The sequence below is a fragment of the Notamacropus eugenii genome, chromosome 1 (assembly GCF_028372415.1).
Source record: "Notamacropus eugenii isolate mMacEug1 chromosome 1, mMacEug1.pri_v2, whole genome shotgun sequence".
Lineage (NCBI taxonomy): Eukaryota > Metazoa > Chordata > Mammalia > Diprotodontia > Macropodidae > Notamacropus > Notamacropus eugenii.
Window position 1 is genome coordinate 87850802 of NC_092872.1, and position 20389 is coordinate 87871190.

Consider the following 20389-nt stretch of genomic DNA (forward strand, 5'->3'; position numbering starts at 1 on the left):
TGCCTAGCTTCATGTTAACAGGTGGTGAGGGGTAGCAAGGGCTTAAAACAAATTTGTCAACTGATGTGACTGACCTATATAATATAAAAGTATTCTAGCAAGGGTTCAAAATTAATACATAGCTACAGCCAATGAAACATTTTTTAAACATGCCTTAAATCTTCGTGATTGGACTGTAATCTTTGTTCTTTGAAAATTACATTTTTATGTCTTAGATTCAAAATTCCTTCACCTAGAATCATCAGTGTTGTCCTTTTAACCACTTTCCTGGTCCCTCTCAGTTTTGATTTGTGTGAAATTTTGCTTTTTGTTTTTGCTGTTTGTGTTTTGTAGGTACATATTTCCTTGCCTGCTTCATCTTATACTTTGGATTGTCTGAGCCTGTTGCATATTTGTTCTGCACATCTTTGTTGCTAAAATTTGTGTTTCTCTCACCTAACTTTTATTCAGGGAATGTTGTAATCTGGCTAGAGTCTTATTTCCATTCAGTTCCTTTTAAACTATACGTCTCCTAAATTATCTTCTGCCCTTTCACATTGAGAAATGCTTAGTGGTAGAGAGTAAGGAGTGAAGGGGGTAGGCTAGACTACTCTAGTTATGAACTTGATTTAAATGTTTTTTTTCAGTGTAGGCTTGAGCATCTTGATTGCTCTGGGTCAGTGGCTTTCCCTCTTAAACAAGAGAGATGTGTGGGGTACAGTGAGGCACCTTAGATTTGTGTCATGATTTCACTTTTTTTTTTTTTTTTGGCTACTACTTCTTCCTCTAACCATAGGGCTAAAAAGTAACTCCCTCTGTCCACTATGGAAAAGTGTACACTCTATGGCCCTTCTTGCAAATTGCTATAATTTAAGTCTGTTTTCTCTTGTATTCTTAGTGGAAACATAATTGAACATTATTTTCATTTTATGATGTATTTTTAGGTGTAGTTAGCCTGTTTAAATTATTTAGGAGGGATTTGTTTTAATGAGCTCTCTTCCAAAGTGTACAGACAATCCTATTTTTTCTTAGTAAAATTATATTATGAGTAACTCAATAACAAAATAAGGATTAAAATAATAAAAGTACAATTTACATTTAGAAATTTATCTCTTCTGATCAAGCTATGAACTTAGAGAATTTTTTTTGCATGATATTGGTTTGTTTTTTATTTCTCCTTTTTGCATTTTTGTTACGTTGATTCATGTATTTCCATACACTCACTCACATATGTATCCTCTCTCTGCTTTCCCCTCTTCCCCCAAAGAATGTGAACCCTTCCTTTAACAATACTAACCCACATAGTGCCTTTGGCCTTATAGTGTATGGAATAATTTTGCCTTTTGTTCAGTGTATCTAATAAAGATCTAACTCATTATAATGGGAGGAATTTTTTTTTCTTTTTTCTTTTTTTTGTTATTGAGTGATTTATGTCCTGGTTTTGTTTTCCACATACTGCCACTTTTTTTTTTTTTCCAGTTTGGGATCTGCTCTGAGAATAGAATAATTTTTTATTTGTGACTACAATGAAGTCAGTCATTATCTTTTCCTTCCAAAGATGAGCCTAGGTTAAAAAGACATTTAGGATTTAAAACTGAAGAAGACAATAAATTAAGAACTTTTTTTTTCATTTTATGAAAGTTTTTCTTTACAAAAAAACAGGAATAAAGGATGTGCTTTATTTGCAAATGATTAGAAATGTATCATTAATTTGCCAGTGACTGGTGACTTTTAAGATTTTCTAATACTTACTATTAGAGAAACTGTACCAAAGGGGCTGTTAGATTAACAAGGATTATTTTACTGAACTAGAGTAAAGTACAAAATTGGACAACTGAAAAATAAGGAGATGGTGTGGCAAATTTTAGGACAAGGTTCTATAGGTATTAGAAGTGGTCTACTAGAGACTGGGTCTACTGACATAACTACGGAGTATCCTAGGATCCAAGAAAAATGTAAAATATTCATTCATCCTGAAGTTTAATATTTTCTAATCTCAAAAAAGATGGATTTTTTTTCCTTTTAAAAATGTACCTTAACAAGGCTTGCTGTGTTGAGTATGTTTTTTATTAGATCTGTTAAATTTCTCTGGGAATGTATCTCTGAAATTGCATTATAAATTAGCATGTATTTATGATCTGATTTCACAACAGTTTTTTAAAAAAACTGTGTTGTTTGAAGTGGACACATCTTTATTATCTGAATCATTTTCAGCAATTTTATTGAATTGGGAGGTTGGGTGGGAATGAAATTTTAAAGCACAAGTATGGCAGTGCCTGGTTTAAAAATTAAGGAAATAAACTGAGGTAAATTTTATAATAAGATCTTATCAGTGAAGAGACAGGATTGATTTACTCAATAGGACTTAATTTTTTTCTGTAAAAATTTCTTTGTTATACATACTATTGCTTAAGAAGTTATGATACAATAATATTTTAGTCATTTGGAAAGTGTCAGTTTAGTAAAAGATAAAATCTGAATTTTTATTTGTTAGTCTGTAATAAAGGAGTGAGATCTGAATCTAATTGCTTTTAGCAAGAAGCTCTAAAATTTGGGATTAGGGTAAAATGTCATTTATACTCTTAAGTCAATTTAATAACAGCTTTTTAAAAATTTGAAGAATATTAATGCTCTATATTGAAACTTGTCTCACTGTCTTAGATCTGAGCCATTTGTAAAATTTCTGCTTTGGAACCTTATAACAAACATAATAACTGATAAATATGTATTTTTTTTTTTTTAAACAGAAAGCGTGGATGCCCATCAACGAAGTTTTGATCTAGGAATTCAAATTGGCTACCAGCGTCGCAATAAGGATGTGTTAGCATGGGTTAAAAAACGCAGAAGAACTATTCGTAGAGAAGACTTGATCAGCTTCCTCTGTGGAAAAGTTCCTCCTCCACGAAACTCTAGAGCTCCCCCAAGACTAACTGTAGTATCCCCTAACCGAGCTACTTCAACAGAAACTAGCTCATCTGTAGAGACTGATTTGCAACCCTTCCGTGAAGCCATAGCTCTGCATGGTAAAGCTTTTTAAAAACATTTCTCTGCTAAAAATGATTATGACTTGTTTGGACTTCCTTTCATGCTCAGAGTTGAATTTAGGCTGTTGTCTTTTTTTTTTTTTCCATTACAGCTAAAGTGTATTGACATTTGTAGGTTTTATTAGGAACGTGTAAGTAGGATGTTAAACAAGAACTTAGGTAAACAGGTTTTTAGATTGACAGACCTAATTCTGTAATGCCCCTGATGCTGTTTTTTGAGCTAAATATTTTGTGCCAAGTGTGTGTTAGCAGGCATTGAGAGTAGTATGCCTGAATTTTCAGTGTTCTTGAAATTGATTGGATTTTCTTACCTCATATGTGCTGATTAATCTTTATTGCTAAGCACATTTTTTAGATTTTCTTAAGATGTAACATTTATAATTATCATGGCCTACCTAATTGCTGCTAAATATAATGATTCAGAGAAGTTCTAGCATGTAGATGATTTTTTTCTTTCAGAAGTCCCTGTAAAAGCTTACTTGTTTTCTCTAATGATTCTGTAGTGATGATGAGCTTATAACCAACCAGATGTGGAAATAATGAGTGAATTATTAACTTACTTTATTTACTCTGCCTTTAGTTCCTATTAGTTGATATTATCTGGAACATCAGGGGTCCTACAAACTTATACACTTTCCTTTTCCCAGGGCTGGAATTAATATGAACCAGACATTTTGATAACAGAAATCAGGTTCAGGAATGCAGCTCATTGAAAAGCACTTTCTTTTTTCTTTTTGGTAATTTATTTTAATACTTGTAGTGATGTTTGTCTATGACTTACAGGTTTACATGGTAGTACTTTTCCTTCCCGTTAAACTCAGATAATGCAAGTGTTATTATTACTGATGATATACAGAAGAGGAAAAAGGTTTAGAAAAGTTAGGTATCTTAGCCAATGCCATATCCACACAAATAGTTAATAGCTGAGCTGGGATTTAAAGCTAAGTCTCTGGTAGTACATATTCAGTGTTCTATGCTCTTATAGACACAGATAACACTTTGTAAATCTAGATCACAATCCATATGTAGCTCCTTGAGTACTATTCTTGTCCATATCCTCCTATAAATCCTCAGTAGAGCAAAGATGTACCTATTGTGCTGGGTTTTATTGTATATTTTGGGTACCAGCCCAGAATTTGTGTTATTTGTCTTATCACTGGCATTGAATATAAGACCAGCCTATTTCCTTTTTGTGATCGCATATTTTCTAGAGAATTTCACGTATGCCACTTGTTGTTGCATATAAATCATAATTTGTAATAATCTTCAATCTTCTTGAGTCTAGTGTGTACCTCCATTGTTCTTCAGATCATCTGTAATTTTGATTTTTTGGATATTGTATTCTTCCATCATTTCACAAGTATCACCAGGAGGAAAATACTGTTGAAAGATGGACTTATGCATCAGTCAGGAAGCATGCTTGTTATATGTCAGGCACTGTGCTAAAAGCAAGAACAGCCCTTGCCTTCAATGTGAACTCACATTCTATTGGGGGAAGAAAGTGTGTAAATAGAGTGGATAGAAGATAATGAAGGTGGGGGGATGGGGAGGGAGGTATTAGCAACTGGGGGTTGGGGGTTGGGAGGGGTGGCTGTGTATGGTGGAAAGGGGAAAATTTAGATAATGGGCTTTAAAGTGAATCTTGAAGAGAAACTAACAGGTCAGGGGTGAGGAAGCCTTGAGTATTCTTGACGTTGATGGGGAGTGGGAGGGGCAGCTAGCTTCAGGGCTAAGAGATGGAACGTCATGTGTGGAGAACAGCAAGTAGGCAAGGGTATCTGGATCATAGAGTTGCATAGAGGGGAGTAAAGTGTAAAGGCACCAGTATAGGTTGAAATTGTTGAAAACACAGCTTATTTTCTCAAATGCATTCCTTCCTACTTGATCTGGACCCATCTCATTGTCCATCTAAAATGATTATCCTTAAATATATGTACTGATGGACTGACTTAATGGACTGCTCATCAATCTGCATTTTGCACTCTGGAAAAGAGGCATTTTTCATGCGTTTGATTTTTGTTGCATGAATTGTTAGGCTGCTTTTTTAGATGATCAGGTTTCTCAGTGAAGATAGCCTGTAGGATTTGGGGGGCTTGATGCATTCACCATAATGTCTTCTGCAACAAAACCATCTAGAGGAACTCACCTTTAGGAGGGGATTCCTTTTCTATTTTCACTCTGGGTAGGTTATTATCATTCACAGGTGAAAATACCCTTGGCAAGCAGGTTTAAACCTTGTTTTAGTACTACTGATAATCAAGAGCGTCATTGAGTGTAGTTCTCTGAGGTGGCATGATGCTTAAGTTGACTGAAAACTGGAGAGATAGATAGTCACTGATTTTGTTTTTTTTTGTGATAACATATGTAAGGTACACTGACTTAAAAAACACCGGGTCTGAAACCTCAAACAAATGACTAAACTTCAAGAAAGATGCAATATAGATAATCTTTTCTTGTAATAGGTACTATTTCTTGCCCTTCATTATTTTAAAAATTTATCCTAACACCAAAACTTAAGTACAAAGAATTCTTATAAAAATTGTAGCTGATGCTTGTGGTCATGGTATCACATGAAGACAATAACTTGACCAAAAAGACAATAACTTTAAAATTTTAAAAATTCATGACTTTTCGAGTTTTACATTCAGAATGTTACAGTGTCAGTTGTTCTGCAGTATGCTTGACAAGATCCTTTGCTTTGAAGATCTTTAGTAAGAAGGAACTTAAATTCTGAGGAGTTTTTGGTATTCCTGCCTTAGCCATGTCATAAGTTTTGAGAAATCACTTAAATTAACCTAAAAACTTTAAAACCAGCCATTGGCTTTGTGATATGGCATCCCTATTTCCTGAGTAGTTGTAAACTCCCTGATTTTTTTCTAGGATATTGTTTAAAATGTGGTTAAAATAATAGTTTTGAAACTTAGTTTAGTCTAATAGATTGAATGAGTGCTTTCTACTTGCTATGTGCAAAGCATTCATTCTTTAGGTCTCTTTTAGTATAATTATAATACATCTACATTCTCTTCAACTAGATTTCTTTCAGATCAGTATCAAAATCGTATAAGTAGGTGTTAGTATTTACTCAGATTATTTCAATTTCAGTGTCTATTGTCTTAATTCCTACAGAATAATAAATCTATAGCTGGAAAGGGACCTTAGAGGCCATCAAGTTCAACCTTCTCATTTTACAGATGAGAAAACTGATTTTGTGTCTTATTTATAAATGTAATAATTTTGATGAGAACTTTTCGGTTACATTTATATTTAGGACTTGCACATTTATTATAAGCGTCTGACACATGGCAGGCATTGTCAGTAAGGAGACAAAAAAAAACAAAACCAAAAAACTTACTGGAGGACTTGAAATTTTCTTTCCCCACCCCCTTCCAAATTGGTTTGTTAAGCTCTGCAGAACATCAATTGACCTGAGCTATAGTTAGTCATTAAGCATTTATAAATTGCCTGCTTTGTGTTGAGTATTGGGCTAACCCTGGAGATACAAAGACAAAGGTGTGTATATGTGTGTGTATGTACTTGCATGCACACAGAATAATTATGTGTAAGGTATTTTGGGGAGGAAGGGAACTTGTAGCTGGCTGGATCAGTAAAGGCTTCTTTCAGAAGAATTGTTTTAAGAAATCAGATATTCCAAAAAGTTGAACTGAGGAGAGATGTCTTTCTCTACCTGGAGGATAACTAGTGCATAGGAGAACTAAATTAGCTTTAATGGGATTTTACTCTGTTTTTTCCCCCACATTGTTCCAGTGTAACAGTTTTGTCAGTTTCCTTACTGACAAAATAAAATCCCTGGAATGAAACCCATCCACATGTTGTTAGTTTCAAATTGTTCACTAAAAGGTAATGTTGTTAGGGAAGACTTCAGGGTAATTGGGGGAAATAATAATTACAGAATAAGTTTTAGTGTTATTTTTATTACTTTGTATATGTTTATAGTAACTCAAAACTAATAGCTCAGTGTTATCACTTGGATTTTATTTGTTCCCCTTTATTGAACTGATTAATTTGTAAATAGTGCATTGTATAAAAATGATTTGGTTAAAATGGTTTAAAATTTGCCAAGTTAATCCCATAAGTAGCAAAACATTATGCCTTAAATCTTGTTTGTGCTTAATTTGCCTAGCCAAGCTTTTTTTTTCAGATGTTTAATGTCTGAAGTTTATTTCATTTAAACTAATGTCTAAATTGATATGCAGACTAAAATTAGGTGGGGTGAAGGTAATGAGTTTGTAAATATTTCCAAGAGCTCAAGGATATGATGTTGATGTGTGCATTGGGATGTTTTCACAAACTAAAATCAGCCTGTAATCAAAATGTTTTAAGATTTATTTTGTTTTTTTCTTTGTGTCTTGATTTTATAAGTATTAAGCTCTTATGTTTTGAGGGACTGTAATGTAAAGTACCGTAAGGAACTGTCTTTACACTTCATCTCTTTCCCATTTTGAGAAGAAATAAAAAGTTTTTCTCTTACCTCTTTTCCCTACCCCATTGAATTAACAAACGTAGTGCCTTCAAGTAGTTACTTCAAGGTATATAATGCTTTTTCCTTGTCTATAATGGACCAGTGGTTTCCAAAGTGGGGTGGTGCTGTCATGAACACTGAGTGGATGATCTTCTAGTCTGAAGAGGGGAGGTGGGAAAGGGGGATTACATCTCATCCACCCCACCCAAACCAATTATGGATTCATCTCCAACACAACTGCAGCACTTTCTTTACCAGTTATCATTCAGCATTCTTAATCGACCCCCTCCTGTTACTTTGATTTCTCTGTAACAACCTAGGAAGGATGTGAGCATGCGCAGGATGCCTGAGCAGTCAGACAAAATTTCCCACTCCCCTTCAGGCCCCACATCATCATCAATGAGTAAAATTCCTGCCTTTCTTTTCTCTTTTGTACCTCTTGTTTCTTTTGGATTTGATAGAGTAAATCATATAGGATGAACAAATATGAATGAATGGTCATTTGCACTTCAGGCTTTAATACATTAATTTCCCTGCCCAAATCTATCTAGCCCCATCTTTAAATCGTCTTGGTTCTGTGAAGTCACCACCATTTTTCCTATTCCTCCAGGCTCACAGTCTTGCTGTTATTCTTGACTCCTCACTCTCATTCTACATATCCAATCAATGACAAAATCTTGGTGTTTCTACTTTCTCATTTCTTGAATCTGTCACCCCTCCACTCATAAACATAAGTTTTCATTTAGGCCCTCCTAATTGGTCTCCTTGTAACAAATTTCTTCCCACTTAAATCCATTTTCCACACAACAGCCAAATTAATATTCCTAAAGAACTAATCTTAACATGTCAGTCCCTGCTCCAGTAGCCCCTGTTGGCTCTATTATCAAATACTAATTTGATCTTTTTTTCCCACAATTTTAAGGTTTCTGTGGTGTGTTTAATAATGTTCATAGTAATTAATGCAGTAGTACATAATATGATTTATAAATCAATATGTATGTTGAGTGCATGCTCAAAGAAATGTACTGTCAGGGGACATGGTCAAAAAAAGTTTGGAGACCACTGGAATAGATAAAGTAAAGGAACCAGTTTCCCACTCTTCTCTACTCTAAAACTGCAGCTTTATCTCCTTTCTTTGGATTATAATCCTGGTGTCCTGTACTTCTAGTCTCAGTCAACAGTGACACAAGTTGAATTGGAGCTGTAATCTCCTTAATTCATCTAGAAAAGGATGGTGCAATGGATAAAGCAAGCCTACGCAACCTGTGGCCTGCCAAAGGATTTCAGCTTGGGTGACCCTTGAAAGATGCAGAGGAAAACGTCCTCAACATTTTTTGCCTTACATCCTGCCTCACACTAGCTTTGTGGCCCTTGAGCAAGCCATTTAACTTCTGCCTCAGTTTCCTCATCTGTAAAGTGGGGATGATAGTAGCAACTGCCTATTTTTTTGTGGGGATCAAATGAGATTTGTAAGGTGCTTTGCAAATCTTAAAGCACCACATTGTCGTTGTCAACCAAAGAGACAGGAGGTTAAATTTAAATGTAAGCATTATCTTTCAATTGACTATTTGCAAATTGTTTCCCTCATAAAATTAAGCATCTTTCTTCCAAGCAAGGATGAATTCTAAAGGAATAAAGGAAATAGGAGATCTAGGTTTCAGTTAACTGAATCTGCAGGTCTGGTTGAGTCATTTTCTTTATTATTTGGGGGTATAGATGTGAAGTGAAGGGAGAAGTGTGTGTTACAGTTTCAGATTAATGAAAACTGCTGTAGGTATTACTGGGTCAGTAATTAAATGTTTGCATAGTTACCATCCCTGTTTCCTTTCCCCTCAAAACAAAAGCAAGACTATTTTGAAAGAGGGAAAGGAAGAGAATAAGTATATAGTTATTTTTCTAAAGTTTTTTCACACATGGGACTAATAATTCTGTAGTTTGATAGGGTGCTGTCAGTATCAAAGATAGTTTCACGAGAGCTTTTATATGAAAGTCTTTTCTAGGGAAATGTCAAAGACTTTTTTTTTTTTTGGTAGAATAAAGATGTAAAGCATAGTTTGTGATTATCCATTCTTGGATTATGTATGTTTATTATCCACATGGTCAGAGATCAGTCTACCACTTGGTTTGTCATTGGTAAACCCAAACCTGGGCATATCCCTCTTTAGGGGCAGGATTTCCAGTTGTTTTGAAGGGAATGGAGTTGTGGTCCCTTTGGTTATGACTTTTTCCGTTGTGATATATGCTGACTACATTGTTTATAAATTGGTACTTTGCAAAATGCCTTGCAACATAGTAGGTGCTTGGTAATAAATACGTCTTATTATTCAGACCAGTGTTTGTTGTCACTGGTATAGAAAATAGTTGTTGGTATTTTTGCAGTTATAAGGCATCCAGTGAACTTGCCTTCCATGTTACTTATTTTGGGGATATAGCTTTTCTAAAACATTAATGTATAATTATAGTAACAAACTGAGAATCAAAAGTATAGAAATAAGTTGATACATAAAGTAGTTCTCAAAACCCAAGTACTAAAGCTCAGACCCTCAGTTGGACCCTTTTTTTTTTGATTTTTATAGAATTATGACAGGTTTATTAGATTGTTGTTTCAGGTTGGATACCTCTTCCCCAGCTATTTTGGCTCGGTACAATATATGTAAATGTTTAAGAAATTTTTGAAGCTTATCTACTTTCAAGAGAGGCAGAATGAGTTAAGGTAGAAGAGCCCACTAGACATAAGGAAGACCTAGGTTCACCATTTGACACATGCCAGCTGTGTAACCCTCTACAAGTGTCTTTACAGTGGCCCAGGTAATTCTCTGAAACCATTAATTTCAGAATAGATCTCAGTCTGCATTGATAAGAGGGATTTCATCATTGGGATATCCCTGTACAAATGAAATCACAGATTTAGACCAAAACATCTTATCTTCCTCTCTCCTCCCCACCCCCACCCCCCTTCAGGGTTTTCAGTCTTTAAGAAGATAAGAGAATCAGGCAATGCTCTATAAAAATATTGCTTAAAACTTTATTGATGCTTATTTAAAAGCTTTTTTTCATAATAGTCATCTTTAGAAATCTTTAAAAAGATTGCCATCTAAAATGAAAAATTCTTTGACTTAACGGTAAAATCTGTTGTTAGCAAAACTTGGTTATCTCAGGCAACCTATTCTGTGAGAATTCTTTAGTTTGAGATTTTATTATCATCAGATATTAACATACTTAGGTGGTTCTAGAGTTGGATAGAGTTAGTGTTTTTAGCCAAAAAAAAAAAAAAAAAAGGTAATGTATCTGAAGTTTTTACTTAATGATTGGAACTCTTAGGTTTTTGTCTCATGAAATATTTTCATGGAATAAATTTAGACTCCCCTACCGTGCTGCCTCATTTAGCAAATAGTGGAATATAAGGTAATAAAACTAGCCTCTCAGTTTAGCAGTTGAAGAAACTGAGACTTAGAGAATAGGGCTTTGTTGACCAGAATACCATAACTTCCATGAGTCACATGAATCCAGTTATGCCTCTTTCAAAATAAGAGCCTCTTCTAAAACTTACCTAGAGTGTGCATAATGGCTAGTTATTTGATTTTTCAGATAAATATAAGGTTTTTTTTTGTCTTTTAAGTGAATTTGTATTTTATTTATCACGAATCTCTCCATATACATTAGGAAAACAGTAATACATTTTTGTATAAGTAATGATTTTTATTCATTTTTTTGCTTTTTATTTATTTGTATATAGAATGAGGATCCCTTAAATATAGTTTTGTAAATAGTCAAGACAGACAGTGTCAAAGTTTTCCCACATATCTATGTGTCACGTGTACACTTTCACTTTTTTGGGGGAGGCAGTAGGGGTTAAGTGACTTAAGTGACAGCTAGTGAGGGTTTGATGCTGGATTTGAACTCAGGTCCTTCTGCCTCCAGGGCCAGTGGTCTGTGCACTGTGTCATCTTTAAGAGAGAAGATGGAGGAACATTGTCTTGTATTGTTACAAATTTAAAAATTGCCTACTAGGCGTGTAGTCCTTAAATCTCAGGTAGTTTTGGGGCCGTAGGAATGAGGGAAAACTCTTGGTAATTCTGACCCATTCTAGAAACTAGAAATTATATTGTATTTATTCTTAAACTTGGGTCAGTTGTGAAGGACCTGTGCAATTCTAGTCTGAGGAGATCCATGAGGAGGAGTCTGTGGTACATAGAACTTAGTTACTTGCCCACAGTAATTTTGCTTTTATGAATCAACTTAAGCATGTGTTTGTGTGTGTATCCATCTGTATATCTGTTTCTAATAGTAGGTTCATTAAAATTGTGAAAATTTTTAAAAATAGGTTTGTCATCATCAGTAGATGAGTTGGAATTAAATTAAGATTAAATTAATTAAGTTTGAATTAAAGGGATTTTTTTCTTACAGTTTTTAAGTAAAAATATAGTTCTCCCTATCAGTGTTTGGAATTGTGCTGTTTAACAGTATGTAAATATAGAGTAGGCAATTATCTTGGATTAGAGCTGTTCTTTTATAACAATGTAAACACATTGTTGAAGACCCCTTAATTTCTTTATTTTAAAATCAAATTCTGCAATTATTCTGTGGAATGCAAATTACAACACAAGATTTTTTTGCCTTCTAGTAGGGTTAATTGGGGCTCAGACAACCAGTTACCATAGTAAACTCAGAAGTGGAAACCGAGACCACCTGGAATATGAGCTGTATGCAAAAAACTGTTTGCAACTTAGAGACAACGTTGTCCACTCTACATTGTTAGACATTACGGGTGGAAATCAAGCTGAACTACAGGGACAATTGAATATATTTTTTATTATAATTAATATTTCAGTTGTGTTATTTCCCCCTTCCCCCTACCTGCCCCATGGAACCTATAAACCATTTAAAATCAAACTTGAATTTTGCAAACTTGCGTACCTGAATTCTGAATTTTCTGAAGTTTCATTTTGAATTTTCATTTTCAACAAGTGTTTATTTTGTTCCTATTGTCCTGAAAGTAGTATAGGAGATACTTGGAGCTTACAATCAAGTCTGGTAGGGGAGATAAGACGTGTACTACTCCAATATAAAGGACTGTGTAATGCGAACATGTAATTGGTACAAATGAGGTCTGTTATAGGAATTCAGAGAGAGAGGGAGAGAGATTGCTTCTGTGTGGCATAATCGGTTAACATAGAATGGGTGGCATTTTTACTTAGCAAATACCTTCCCATGGGAAATACTTTTATTTCTAGGTTTATTGTTTTTTAGTTAAGGTAATTTGAGAACATTTAACTTTATTTTTCTGAGCCTTTTAAAGCATTATGCATTATGGTTCTTGTATTAAAGTCTTCCTTTCATTGCCTCATTGTGGAGGAGAGGTCACTTTGTCAAAGATTGTCAGTGGTGTGCAAGCTCTCCAGTAAGTCGTATCAATACTGGCCACTGAATTATGGTGAGTTCACCATCTCTCATGTTTGAGATTACTCACGCAAATGAAACCATGAATCTCTTGGAAGTATTGAAGAAGCTGACCTTCTGCAGTCTGGTTACTAGTTGAAGATACATGCATGATCAAGTACTGTATTTCTTCCTTTTTTATTGATTTTATTTTTAATTAAAATTTATTTTCAGTTACTAAGCATTTATTTTTTTCTTGCTCCCAGCCCTTGCAAAACAAAAACCTCTTATAACAAATATGAATAGTCAAGCTAAATAAATTTTTATGTTGGTCATGTCAAAAAATGTAAATCTCTTAGTCCATCACCCTTCCTGTCAGGAGGTGGGGCAATATTCTTCATCATTAGTCTTCTAGAATCATGGTTGATCAGAGTTCTTAAGGCTTCTAAAATTCTTTACTTTTACAGTATTGTTATAGTGTTAATAGTTCTTCTAGTTCTGTGCCCTCTGCATTAGTTCATGTGCCTTTCCAGGTTTCTGTAAAACTGTTCTTAAGCACAGTAGTATTCCATCACATTTATGGGTCATAATTTGTTCAACCATTCATTCCCCAGTCAGTTGCGTACACTTTTTGTTTCCAGTTCTTTGCCCCACAACAAAAGAACTTTTATAAGTATTTCTGTACCTATAGGTCCTTCTCATTTTTCTTCAGTCTTTTTGAAGCTTAGGCTCAGTAGTGGTATTGATAACTTTTGGGGCATAGTTCCAAATTGCTTTCCAGTGCATCAATTTATCCCCCTGTGGCTTATCCTTTTTTTTTTTTTTTTTTATCAACTTTGCTAAAATGATAGACCTGAGGTAAAACCTCAGAATTGCTTTAATTTACATTTCTTTGATTATTATTAGTGTTTTGTTCAAATGCAAAATCACTTGAAAGGAATATGGTTGTGTAACTGAAAAAGCAGCTTTGGGGGTAGGCTTGAATATCATATGCATTGCTTGTAACAAACCTAAGACCAGGTGATATCAGCTAATACTTTAATTATAAATTGAGAAGGGAACAGGGTTAATCAGAATCTAGATAGGAGCAAAAATGAGTACATAGGATAGAAAGGGCACAACAGGTTTTCAGGAAGGAGAAAAAGGAACAGGGAAGGCAGAGGGCCAAAGGACAAACTTTAATAATTTTACCTAGGGCTGCTGCCTTGAATTATACTTGATCAACTAATTTATAACTTTTTTATATTTCTGGGCTATATTCATAGAAGATTGCCTTCAGGGTTAATTTTTGTTCTCGAAATATCTGTGATTTAAGAGCAATTTTAGGAGAGAATTTTTCAGAGGGACATTTGGGCTTGCTATTGAACTTACAGTTCTCTAAAAGGAAAACCAAAGCTTTCACAATAATAAGAAATTTAAAAGAATTGTAAGGAGTATGTATTAAGTTTTCAGCTGTACTCTGAGCACCATTTCACTTGCACATGAAATCTTTCCATATGTGTTATTTCTCCCTTTAGAATGAGTTCCTTGAGAGTGGTGACTGTCTTTTCCATTTGTATTCCCAGCATTTATTACAGTGTTTTGCACATAGTAAATGCTCAGATGTTTCATTCATTCTTGCAAGGTTATGGTAAATGAGAGTATATTTGGAGAAAAATTACTTGTAACTAAATATTTTAAGTTTCCACTTTCACCAGTTGAACCTTGCATTGAGATAAAAGATCTTTCCATTCTGAGTCATTCTTGTCCTTTCTTTCTCATAATAGAAGATGCGTCTAAAACATGGGAGGTCTTTCTCTGAATAATGTTATGAATTCCATGGTAGCATTCAGGCTGTTTACTTCTTTTTTTGTTTATTTTCGCTACGTACATGCTCAGTGAGAATATGCATATATGGTCAGAAGTCTAGTTATGTGTTGGGAGTCTATGCCTACTCAAATTTTATGTTGCTCTTTGGGTTACTTATACTTTTGTTTTTTGCAAGATCATAATGATCCATGGCTTAACAGTCAAGTGTTATACAGTATAGTATTATATAGTATGTATATTATGTAGTTATACCATATAGTATTGAAAGTGCTACAATTTTTCTGGTTTTTTTTTCTCTTTAATTATGGGTCCACTTGCAATGCCTGTATGACTTTGTAGTTGGAAATTGGATTTGAGTCCTGGCTGCTTGAAGAATTCACTTTTCCTCTCTGTGCTTCAGCATCTGTTTGTGAAATGAAAGTCCATAGACTAAATGATAATAACTTATCCTTTCTAGCTCTAAATCCTGTAATTCCAAGAACTACCCATCCAGGTACTTGAACAGTATAGGCAGTATGAAGTTTTTAGTTTGCCTTTATTTTCATAGCATACGATTAGACTATTCTTGTTTTTTCAGTGGTTTCTACTGGGAAGTCTTTGTAGTGTTTAGTAAACTCCTCCTCACAGTAAGACATATTTGGACAGTGTGCACGATACTTTCCAAGGCAAAGGTGAGCAAGTTATGTGACTATTAAGGAAAGGATCTTAGATCTAGAGCTGAAAGAGACCTGGGAGTTCAATTATTTCAGCCTTCTCATTTTTTCCTATTTTATATCTTGCTTGAAGAACAGAATTGAAAGCTGTATTTTGTTGTCTTGATTTTAATGATTTTCAAAAAATCAACCAGCAGTAATAGAGGGAACTTATATTTTCACACTTCTTGGTTTTATGACCTTAAAGATGTCTGCTGTAGAAAGCCATTTATGAAAGCATGCCTATTCTTTTTTCACGTTTTAACCAAGCATGACCGCTCTGCATTTGTATATGATTTTCCTAGTTTCATTTTAAAAGAAAGACATGTCTCAGTATTTACTGTTTTCTTGCCCCTTATCTTTTTTTGGGGAGGGGAAACGACAGTGTTATTTACACTGTGATAATGTCTTCTGTAATTATGGAATTTCCTCCTTTTGCCAACATGTCTTATTTTGAGCTGAGTCTGTCTTAGAAAATGTATGGCCTCTAATCTGGATTTGTTCTGATTACATTTCAGACTAACCAAATACAAAGTAATATTTTGGAACAAAGTTTTGCTTATTATATCTTTTTACTGACATTTGCCCAGAGATCACATTGACTACTGAAGTGGTAGAATCTAATTCTACCCTCAGTACTAATGAAAATAGGTCAAGATAAAAATGACAACTGATTTGTTTATTTTTCAGCTGTTGGCATTTTATCTGCAAATACTGTAGGGATGATCTCTGACTAAGCTCTTTATAGTCTGATTTTCTTAAATGCCTTTTGTGGTTTTGTAAGAAATACTATTTTCTATAGTCTTCAATATCATCATAATACTCTGAACCAGTATAAAAGTTCTTAATCTCTTCTGAGTGTGTTATAGACTCTTGGTAGTTTGAAGCATATGGACCTTCAGAGTAACTTTGTAAGTGAATAAAATAAAATACATGATTACAAAAGAAACCAATTATAATGAAATGCAGTTCTTAAATTTTTTTTTTTAAATTCGTGATCAGGAACTTTTTGGCAACCATGTCTCCTTTCTTGGCATGGTGTTTATCTTGGTTAAAGCTGTTTCTGACCTCTTATTGTGGCAACCACTTTGAATCTATTGTTTCCTTTGAAATGGTGATAGTTAATCTTTTATTTTGTCCATTTCCAGTTTTTTAGAACTAATTACGCCCAGTGTTTTTCATCTTTATCTTTTTTCTAACTTGATAATTACTTTAACTTTTATATAAATGGTTGAACTGAATGCATATAGAAACTGATATTTCAGATAATTATTTCGACTTCATCTTAACAATGATCTTTTTTCTGTCTGTTGCTTTTGGGCTCTCTTTGAAGAAAGCATTCATAATGAACAAGTGTGAGGCTTCTGAATAGACCTTAAATTCTTTTTTTGCTACTGAATCATTTTATCCAATATTTTTCACTGTTTTCCTGGCAACTTTGGAAGTCCTAAAGTATCAAAATATATTGACTTAGTTTGAAGAATCTTGGCAAATTTTTCTACAAAATTTCTCCACCTCTTCATTCCTTCCTATGGAATTTAGTGCATAAGCTATGATTATTTTCATAGAGAAGTTTTTCTTTGTTATTTATAAGTACTTGAAATGTTTTTATTACTTTTGGACTTTTCTGAAGAGAATCAGTTAAATTTTTTCTTGAGGTTTCATTTGTAGTGAAAATTAAAAGTTTCTCTGGTTGTTATGATAGCTGATTGGTCTCATCACAGATTATGAGTTTTAACGTGCTCTCCAAACCTTTTTACTGCTCTGTTGCCTTCGCTGTGAAAGTGGGGAGACTGTACCTAGATAAAGGATATTTTCCATGTAATTGGGAGGAGGAGGAGTCTACAGGGGGAAGTGGTTATCTTGAGTCTGAAACTTCAGCCTCTGGTGACCTACCCTATGATCATGATGATCTCTATCCTTAATTGGGATGGTCTTTTAATAGCAGACATGGTTTTTTAGACTATACTTAGGTCCTTTCCAGCTTGTTTTAACCTGCCATAGCATGCCACTGTGCTGGCATACGTCTTAAATCTCGGTTCACCTTTGTGGGAGGATGTGGAATAGCATTTTTATACAAACCTGTCTTTTCTTAGCCTCTTGTGCTATTGTTGCTCTTAGCTGGCTGTGCTAGTAGCTAAGTACCAACTAATAAGACTTAAGTTATGACTCTTTGTGGGAGTAGTTGAATTTTATACGTTTGGATAAGCTCCGTATTCACAGAAACAGGCTCCTTTTTTCTGTCTACCCCATGTAGTACCCACCACACACACACACACACACACACACACACACACACACACACACACACACACACACACACACTCTCTCTCTCACTCTCTCTCTCTCTCTCTCTCTCTCTCTCTTCTCTCTCTCTCTCTCTCTCTCTCTCTTTCTCTCTCTTTCTCTCTCACACTCTCTCTCCCTCTCCCCCCCCCCCTTCTCTGTTGTGGTTAAGTGACTTATACCTTAATCTTTTGACTCCAAGTGCAGTACTTCTGCTATATCATGTTTCCTCTGTTGTTTTAAATCAAATTCCAGTCTGCTCATTTTCTGGCTACCTTATTTAGCATATATGCTCCTTAGCAACAGGAATATGTATTCCACATACTCTCTCCATGGCACCTAAAATTTTTTGCCCTTTTTTTTTTTTTTAAATAGACAAGTTCGAATTTTATTTGAAGTTTAAAGTTACTAAACAAAGCACATGAGTAGTCTTCATAATCTTAATAGAAATTGAAGAAGTGACATTTTGTTCTGGTTCATGCCCATTTATGTTTTGTTATCCCAGTAACTTGAATTCCTCGAAGCACCAAACATGGATTAATGGTAGGGATCTGTTTGGATGGCTTCTCTGGTAGGATCTGTTAAAACCTAAGTTTCAGGGAGGAGGGAGACCACTGGTTACCTGAGTTTCAGCACTTGGTTAACTTATGATTCAGAAAGGATCTTGGGCAAATATACCAGCTTTATCTTTAAATCTTTCTAGAAGACCTTTGCTTTCCTTTGTTTTAGGTGCTTGAACTTCAACTTGATCTTGGAAACCAAGCATTTGTTGTAACTTGAAGAACTCTTGTAGTTTGTATATTTTTCTAGTTGGTGTCAAAAGATTTTTATAGAAGTTAACAGGCCAGCTAATAATTTGTCACTGGAAAGCCTTTATAATATCATACATTAATATCCTAGAAACTAAAGGGGAGGGTTTTCTAGGGAGCTTACAGAATCTGACCATATAATTCAATTTGAGGACCTATACAGGAGGCCCATTGGCCAAATCCAGCCTTCCATCTGTTCTTGTTTTGTGTGGCCAGGGAGCTAAGAATTGTTTTTATATTTTTTAAATATAGTAAAATCTTAAAGATGTTAAAACAAAATCTCTCTTAGCTTGTGTGATTCACTGAAGTTTGCTGACCTCTGATCTATAACATCTTCTACAGTTGGTCAGCCTTCATCTTAAGACCTAGTGAGAAGGAAAACCACTACCTTCGGGTGCATATACTTCATGCTACTTTTGAATAGCTCTACTTGTTAGGAAGTGTTTCCTTCTGCCTCTTTGTAACTTCCACCCACTTTTTTTTGCCCTAGTTCTTCTATTAGCACATTAGTACAGTGAGTTTATCATATTAGTTAGTTGTCACCTTGGGAAACAGAAATGGAGCTCAGTTTAGCTGGGATAGGAAAAAAAAGGGTTGAACTGAGTGTAGAGAAGGGAAGAATTGAATTGGGGATAACACCTAAAGAGAGGAGGCAAAAATAGATATACTTTGGGGGCATGTTTTGAGTAGTAGGAGTCAAATTAGGAGAAAGTATGAACTTTTTTCACCACCAAAGCCAAGTAATTTATTTGAGACTTGGTGACTTCTGTTTTAAGTCTGTCCCTATAACCTCTTGGAGTTTCGTTTGAGTAAGTTGGATAAAAGTTTTGACATGGTGTCCTTATTATTGAGAAAGCAGTATTAACTTACTCTAGGTTAAGTAAAGACTGAACTAAATTTGTTGGTTAACACAGAGCTAATAAAAACATTATACTTCTACATGGCTTAGGAATTTGTTATTTAACAATAACAAAAAATTTGGTCACTTCAAAGGTGGCATTCTGTTAAAGGAAATAAATAGTTCAAAATGGTATGTTTGAGTACATGGGATTTTTTTAGGGTGGAGGAGTGGGAAACAAAGTTTGTGGACTTGAGAATATTTGAGACCCAGAAGAGAAATTATTATTCTTTGGTTAAATCCTGTGATTTTAGTCACCTCAGGAAACTGAAATATATTTGCTCTTTTTTGGCCTAATTTTGGTTAATAGACTAAATGTTTGTTTGGCTTCTTTGGCAAAGAAATAGTAAATTTCTTGACAAGCTGTTTTTATTACCACCAGCAGCTATGGATACAGTTTGGTAAATTCCATCAGTACCTTTCTGAAAAGACAAGTCTTTGTAACAAACAGACTTCAGCAAAGTTGATTCACTTTTGTATAGAATGTGAGAGTTGAGTATTTAATTTTGTTTGAAAGCTTACTGGTTTCCTTGTTTTGAGTTTAGTGGTTAACAGATTTTTGACCTAGGCGTAAACTAGACTGAAACTCCAGGAGAATTATTTGATATCTCATAACTTTGGAAATAATAGCTCTCAGATTTCTGAATCAGGATGTGATTTGTGATCTTAGTAGGCATCTCTGTTGTATTGTTTATCTTTTAAGGAGTATCCAAATATTCTCAGGGAGAACTGTGATTTAATGAAATGTAGAAACAGCTAGCATTGCAACTTTAGCTTCTTCCCCCCTCTAAATTCTTTGATTTATATTAAAAATGCAATTGTAAATACTTCATATCTAAAATTCACTTGTCAGAATGGCATAATGGTTCTTGATACAGTATTTAAAATTTCAACTATATAACTGGTTTCTTGTTTGGAGAACCAAAGGAGCAACAAGGGCCTTTAGTAAAGTTCTTATTTTTGAACTTAAGTACTTTTTTTTTTTAAAGTAATAGTTTTAGAATTTTGTTTTG

General features: G+C 34.5%; 1 protein-coding gene across 2 annotated transcripts in view; it reads left to right on the plus strand.

The window, feature by feature from the left end:
- The window catches only part of HAPSTR1 (HUWE1 associated protein modifying stress responses), a 44855-nt gene that overhangs the window by 9105 nt on the left and 15361 nt on the right, over positions 1-20389 (plus strand). For both annotated transcript variants that reach the window (XM_072608846.1, XM_072608837.1), the window contains exon 3: positions 2727-3002. In XM_072608846.1, the coding sequence (XP_072464947.1) occupies positions 2727-3002 (276 nt within the window). The remainder of the gene's footprint in view (positions 1-2726; positions 3003-20389) is intronic.